General features: G+C 38.5%; 1 protein-coding gene across 13 annotated transcripts in view; it reads right to left on the bottom strand.

Moving 5' to 3' along the window:
* Window positions 1-4791: 4791 nt before the first annotated feature.
* Window positions 4792-7751, bottom strand: part of ATP8B4 (ATPase phospholipid transporting 8B4 (putative)) — a 305179-nt gene continuing 302219 nt past the window's right edge. For all 13 annotated transcript variants that reach the window (XM_032624347.1, XM_032624361.1, XM_032624352.1 and 10 more), the window contains one exon: window positions 4792-6990. In XM_032624347.1, the coding sequence (XP_032480238.1) occupies window positions 6709-6990 (282 nt within the window). In that variant the 3' untranslated portion in view covers window positions 4792-6708. The remainder of the gene's footprint in view (window positions 6991-7751) is intronic.

Below are 7751 nucleotides of genomic sequence, written 5' to 3'. Positions count from 1 at the left end.
TGCCTTTTTTTGATTTAGTATCAGGGTAATGGTGGTCTTGTGAAATGAATTTTGGAGTAATTCTTCAATTATTTGGAATAGTTTGAGAATGATCAGTACAAGTTCTTCTTTTTATGTTTGGTAGAATTCCCTAGTGAAGCCCTCCAGTCATGGACTTTTGTTTGCAGGGAGATAATTTTTTGCTTGTTTGTTTATTACAGATCCTACTTCACTTCTAGTGATTGGTGTGTTCAAATTATCTGTTTCTTCTTGAATCACTCTTAGCAGGCTGTATGTTTCTAGAAATTTGTCCATTTCTTCTAGATTATCCAATTTATTTGGCATATAACTGTTCATAGTATTCTCTTGTGTTTTTTTGTATTTTGGTAGTATTTGTTATTGCTCCTCTGTCATTTCTTATTTTATTTGGATCCTCTCTTTTCTTCTTGGTGAGCCTGGCTAAAAGTTCATCAATTTTGTTTATATTTTCAAAATACTGGCTCTTGCTTTCATTGCTCTTTTGTCATTTTTATTTTATTTTACTCATTTCCTTTCCAATCTTTATTATTTCCTTCATCCTGCTGACTATGGGCTTTGTTTGTACTTTTCCTAATTCTTTTAGGTGGTAAGTTACCTTGTTTATTTGAGACTTTTCTTGTTTTTTGATGGAGGCCTGTATCACTATGAACTTTGCTCTTAGAACTGCTTCTGCTGCCTCCCATAGATTTTGTAAAGTTGTGTTTTCATTTTCTTTTGTCTTGAGGTATTTTCTGATTTCTGCTTTGATTTCATCTTTGACCCACTGGTTTTTTATTAGCATGTTGTTTAGTCTCCATGTGTTTGTTCTTTTCCCATTTTTCTTTCTGTAGTTGATTTCTATGTTTATACTGTTGTGATCAGAACAATTACTTGAAATAATTTCTATCCCCTTAAATTTGTTGAGCCTCGTTTTGTGACCTGGAATGTTGTTTATCCTGGAAAATGTTCCATGTGTGCTTGAAAAGAATATGTGTTCTGGGTTTTTTGGATGTAGTGTCCTACAAATATCAATTAAGTCCAACCAGTCTATTGTATCATTTAGGGCCTCGGTTGCCTTATTGATTTTCTGTCTGGGTCATCTGTCTATTGATATCAGTGGGCTGCTACAGTCTCCTACTCTTATTATATTATTGTCAATTTCTCCCTTCATGTCCCTTAGTATTTGCTTATATATTTAGGTGCTCCACTATTGGGTGCATATATGTTAACAAGTTTAATATTATCTTCTTGTATTGATCCTTTTATCGTATATAATGCTCTTCCTTGTCTTTCTTTACTTTTTTAAAGTCTATTTTGTCTGATATGAGTATTGTTACCCCCACTTTCTTGTTGTTTCCATTGGCATGAAGTATCTTTTCCATCCTCTAACTTTCACGCTGTGTGTCTTTCACTCTGACGTGAGTCTCTTGTAAGCTACATATTGAACAGTCTTGTTTTTTTAATCCAGTCAGCACTCTATGTCTTTTAATTGGAACAATTTTTGCATTGACATTTAAAGTAATTGTTGATAGATATGTACTTACTGCCATTTTATTCCTTGTTTTCCAGTCTTTTGTTTGGTTTGGTTTTTGGTTCATTTCTTCTTTTTGATTTTCCTGTTTGGGTTTGATGATTTTCTTTTATGGTATACTTGAGTTCCTTTCTTTCTGGCTTTTGTGAATCCACTGTAGTTTTTTGATTTGTGGTTACCATGAGGCTCATTATGTTGACCCAAAACTATACTTAGTTGCTTTAAACTGATAATCATTTAAATTCAAATACATTCTAAAAGATCTATTTTTTAACTCCTCTCCCACATATTTTGTGTTTTTGATGTCCTAGTTTACATCTTCATGCTTTTACTGTTTATTTTAGTTATAATCCCTTTTACAATTTTTGTTTGTCTTTTAATCTATGTACTGGCTTATTTAAGTGATCTTCAGTCCTTATTATGTATTTGACTTTCATATTGGGATTTCCCTTTCCTATAAATTCTTGATTCTTTTCTATTTAGAGAAGACCCTTCAATATTTCTTTTAGGGTAGGTTTAGTATGCTGAATTCTTTTAGTTTTTGCTTGTTTGATATATCCTTTATCTCTCTTTCTATTCTAAATAATAATGTTGCTGGATAGAATATCCTAGGTTGCAACTTTTTCCCTTTCAGGACTTTGACTACATTGTGCCACTCCCTTCTAGCCTGCAAAGTTTCTGCAGAGAAATCAACTAATAGCCTTATGGGGGGGGGTCCCTTGTAAATGACTGTCACTTGCTGCCTTTAGAATCTTCTCTTTATCTCTAACTTTTGCCATATTAATTATGATATGTCTTGGCATGGGTCTGTTTGGATTCATCTTGTTTGGGACCCCCTGCGCTTCCTGTACCAGGATATCTGTTCCCTTCTTTAAATTTGGGAAGTTTCAGCCATAATTACTTCAGATATATTTTTGATACCCATCTCTCTCTTCTCTTTCTGGAACACCTGTTATGCGTAGGTTGGCACATTTTACATTATCCCATAGATAGCATATGTTGCTTTCATTTATTTGTCTTTCTGTCTGCTGTTCTGACTGGGTGATTTCCATTATTCTGTCTTTCAGATCACTTATTTGTTCTTCTGTGTCATTTAGTCAGCTATCCATTGCTCCTAGATTGCTTTTTATCTCAGAAATTGAATTATCCCTTTCTCATGGTTCATCTTTATAGTTTCTAGTTCCTTGTTGCAATGATCTGCATTTCTATCAATAATCTTTCTTAATTCAGTTAGCATTTTTATTACCACCTTTTGAACTGAGGATCTGGTAGACTGGTGAGCTCTGTTTCATTATTTTTTCTTTCAGGGGATTTCTCTTGCTCTTTTTATTGGGAGTAGTTTCTGCATTTTCATTTTATCTAACTTTCTGTGTCTCTATGAATTTAGGAGGAACTGTTACTTTTTGTGGGCTTGAAGGATGTTTTTATGTGGGAGCATCCCTGTGTAGACTCTGTATATGTAATATCTTTGGTGAGAGGGTTGGTTTTGATATGGACACGAGCCACATCTTTCCTTAGGGTGCTGGCTGTTTTCCCCTTGGGGGTGTAGTTGGTGTTGGGTCTAAAGTCTGTGCAGGGTGTAAGGTGGGACTTCCTCTCTGTCCATGGCTGCTGCCGTCTTGTCAGGGGTGAGGTCTGGTCCCCTGTAGTTAAGAGTAGAAACCCTGATATTCAGGCTCAATCAGGCTCCGTTCCCCGAGTGCATGCCCTGACCCAAAGGAGGTGATTGCTAAAGCAAGTGAAGCCCATGCATTCACAGAGGATCGATGCGCTGCCTGTGTAGGCCTCTGAAGCTCCACCTGGATGCAGCCTAAGGTCACATCCCTTCCCCTGTTGTGTTGGTCCTAGATCTAGTGCAAGGTTGTGGAGTGGCTGGGCCAGAGCATTCACTAGTCTAGGACTGGGGTTGGGGCTTTGTGACTACAGGAATTGAGGTGGCTGAGCTGCTGCCAGAGATCTGGGCTGCCTCTGTGGCAGACATCTCATAGGACCTGTCTACCCCAGATCCAGTGCTAAGCTGCAGTGTGGAGTGGGTAGAGCTGGAGCACTCACTGGGCTGGGAGACTGACTGTGGCATGCTCCTGCAGCTCCAGCCAAGCACGCACTGACAATGACCACCACCACCCTAACTGGGTCACACCCCAGACCCCAGTCTGTCTCTGTGTAGCTATCCCAAGTATTTTCCCAGGGCTGGTTGGCCCAGATCTCATGCCAATCTATGGTATGGAGTGAGCAGGAGTGGGTGTTTGCCCCATTCACATTGGGGAGTGCAGTGAGGTGACAGCTGCCAGTGCAAGTCTCTCTCTGTCATGACTGTTGGTGAGACAGCACACGCACACTCCTTGGAGTAGAGCCTGGGCTTCTCCAGCCCTTCCGTCTATCCCAGCAGTTCTCCCAGTAGCCAACAGGGCTTGTCTGCTCTGTGCTGTTCCTGAGGACTGGGACACCTAGATTGTGGCTCGACCTGCTTGCTCCCCCAGGTGAGGGTCCACCAATGCAGAACTTCTTTTCCTTTCAGATTCCTCTCAGGGGTGGGGGTCCCTACCCTATGCCTTTTTTCTGTCCTACCTTGTTACGTGAAGATCTTTCCTGCAGCTACGGTATAGGAGTTCTTCTGCCAGTTTCCAGTTAGTTTTTCTTAAGAATTGTCCCATATATATTTTTTGGATGTGTTTGTATGGGGAGGTGAGCTCCACATCTCCTTCTCCGCCACCTTGATCCCTCCTCTGGGAAGCACAATTTGTAATTGCCTGTAAGAGCTCAAAACTTGGACAGAGACTTTAAAAACACATAGTTATCAACTTTAGTCCTGAATATAGAATTTTTCTTTCCAAATAATCTGATAATGTTTATGTAATTCTAAAATTTTACTATTCCCCAGTGCATCACCATCACCCCTCAGGCTTATCTTCAGGCTCAAAATAATCCCTGGCACTTGAATGACCTCGCAATGGGTATGTGAGTTCATTTGGATCTCACGGGGCCAAAGTATACTGATAAATGTGTTTCTCTCACAGCTATCCACATTAGCTGTTTATAAACAGCCTTATTTAATTTGAACTGAATTTGCAAACGTGGACTATTCCTAATCTTTCCCATCCCTTAAACATAGGTCAAATTGGTTCATTTTATTCTTGACTCTGATCCTAAGAATGATGTACATTTTCCCTAGGCATGTAAAGGAGAAGAAAAAAAAAAATCAGTTAATCAGTGGAACAAAAACTCTCCCCAATGAGTTTCCAATAAAGAGACTAAACATCAAACACCACAAGTGCCAAAATATTTAGTAAAAGTTTGCAAATCTTTCAAAAATGTTACAACGCAGTGAAACTAATGACAAATTAGACACTGAAAACTAACATCTAGTTAAGTCTATGCAGGCACGTAGGAGAACAGGGAATATCTAAAAGCATTAACTATGATTAAACCACTGTATTAGGCTCTTTTATATATATCTCATTTGATCTGATTCAGGAAAAGTTATCCCAGACTTGGAAATTGAGGCCAAAAAAAAAGGATTGTGTGAGCCATAATATCATGTTAGCCCATTATCCGTCTTACCCAAGGGCCATCTGACTCTTTTGGGAAATATAACTTTGACTAATAATGCAATAAAGACCAGATTAAGGATTCTGTAAAGTTGAAGTATGATTTATAGAAAATTGATAAGGCATGATGATCATTTATTTTTGTTTTCTGATAGAGAAATTTACCTCCAAGGTTATAGTTACTATATAAAAATACCTCCAAGGTTATTTCCCTTTAGAATACTAACCAGTTTTAGATCTTACTTTGCAATCTCATTTCATCAATGCCTTTTCCACTGATTACTTAAATTCCAGTTCTTCACATTTGTTCTTGTATTCTGATTGAGTTAAATAGCACTTAACTCATCATCTATTCACATGAGAATTATGTTTTCAATGATTTAAGAATTTGTGCTTTGACAATCCTCGAACAACCACATGAGGTAGGTAGTATATCTTCATTTTACAGAGGAAGAAACTGAGTCTCAGAGGAAGCACATTACCTGCCCAAGCTTACAGAGGTAAGGAGTGACAGAACTGGAGTTTGAACAAATATGCTTGAATTCTTTTACAGACACTATACTGATGACTCACATATGGACTCAAATTTGGACTGGAACATCTCCAAAAAATCAACCTCATGTGTTTGAATTATAAATATGACAGCTGAATATCAAAACCAACTAACTCTGAATGACCTAAACCTGCATATTTAAATAAGTAATTAAAAAGACTGTTTATTAAATTGTTTGGTTTCAAATCTGAACTTTTAAAAACTGGAAATGTTGAAAATATTTGCACATACATTACATGGAATAGTATCATCAAAGTGTGAAATTCCAGTGCTTTGCTGAGTCCATTAATAGCTCTAGATGAGGCAGAGAAAATAACTACTGAAGTTGTTATAAAAGTCATTGAAAAGTATTTAGAATACTTTCCAGAGTCTCTCTTTGACATTTCATGAACATGTCCCTGAGAATTTTTTGAATAAATTTGACCAAATTGTCAGCCTATTCTACTGTAAAGATGTTCAGTCTACTTTGTCTCTAGACTAGGAGAAAAATGTGGAATACCAACATGTTTTTCTGCTCTTCAGGCATGAAGGTGATTTGTTGTCCTGGCTGAACACACAGGTCGGGATCAAGACTGGACAGTGACAAGCTGCTGTAAGTCTGGAAGCACCTTAGTGTACAATGTGTACCTTTTAAATCTTAAAAGTGTATCTTGGGAATGGCTGATCTTACATATAAGCGTTAATCTGCCACAAAGATGCTTTTCAGCTGGGATATATACCTTGTGAAAGCACCCTTTTATTCACCTGAAGACCCATTCTCTGTATATGCAGATTTACAAGTGTTTCTCCATAAATAAGATTCTAAAGTACAGATCGATTGGTATCTAGGTTGATTAAAAAAAACCTTGTGCTGGTATTGTGAGGGTTTTGTCCACCAACTCATGAATTGGACAGTGACCTCTGACCTGGTTTTCAGTAGCGCACATCTCTATTGGATGGCACTGGCCACTGTCTGACACAGGTTTAGGTTAAGCGAGGCCATCTGGCCCACCCCTAACCCCTGATCTTAAACTCTGGAGCCAGCTAATTTCAGCTCCAGCCGAAGTGAAAAGATAACTGTGGTTCAAATTCATCTTGACTCACAGTTTCACTGTTTTATCCTGGCTAAAGCTGCTCACTGTGTCTGTGGTTTTCTTACATAAATTTTCAATCCAGCTAGTGCTATTATACAGTGTCTTTTCCAACCCTGATGTCGGGGGTGGATATTTAGCTCGCATATTTTTTCCAGATGTGATAAGCTCTCCATAGCCCTCTTGGTGAGCAAAAGCATATCCAGATCTTCTCGAGCTTGATCTCCGAGTCTGAGGCTTTCGGCTACGCAGGGGTCTTGCCTTCTTTTGAGCCTTCTGCCACTGGCGGATCTGGAGACAAAGGAGACCCAGAGTGAGATGAAGCATCCAGAGGATATAGACTCCACACAGTGGGCCACTTTGTGAAGTGAAAGCCTTTTCTGTAAAAACAACATCAATGATAACCAAGTACTCAGCTTCACTGCAAAATCAAGTTTTTCACCTAAAAGCCAAGCAATTTTCTACCCAAAAGATTACACTGGATATCGGTTAGTTTTTATCTCTACTGAGAGACTATTAAGACTATTAAGAAGTGTTAAGACAAATTTCATTATTGTCCCCATCTAATACATCCACCTTAAGTGAACAGGAACATACTTTTGTACAGAAAGATTTTCTAACGTGCACCAGCCAAATACAGTCAGTATAAAAATTTACAGACCCATATGGCCCAAATAAATCTTTCCTCTCTCTTTAGGAGGTTCTCAGGATCCAGTAGTCATTAGTAACTGGACTAAGAGAAAATTTAGAAAATGAGAGTCACAAAATTTCAAACTCTCGTGGTAGGTCAAAGTACCATGGGATTTTCAGTGCTTTGATTTCTTTGGGGGTTTTTTGTGGTCTTTTGAAGAGCTCAACATTGTTTGGGTGGGTTTCTAGCATTTCTTTCATTTCCCTATAACGTTGAGGAGGAAGAGATCCAAGGTTTGGTGCTCAGCACCTTGTTCTTTAGGTCAGCTGATCGATTGCTTGGCTTCTGACTTTCATGTCGGGAGAAAGCCATTAAGCAGAAAATCATGATGTGTATAAACACAGGAAGAAATGAGCATCAT

The sequence above is a fragment of the Phocoena sinus genome, chromosome 2, assembly GCF_008692025.1.
Source record: "Phocoena sinus isolate mPhoSin1 chromosome 2, mPhoSin1.pri, whole genome shotgun sequence".
Taxonomy (NCBI): domain Eukaryota; kingdom Metazoa; phylum Chordata; class Mammalia; order Artiodactyla; family Phocoenidae; genus Phocoena; species Phocoena sinus.
Note: the sequence above shows the minus strand (reverse complement) of the source record. Positions and strands in the feature narration are given on the sequence as shown.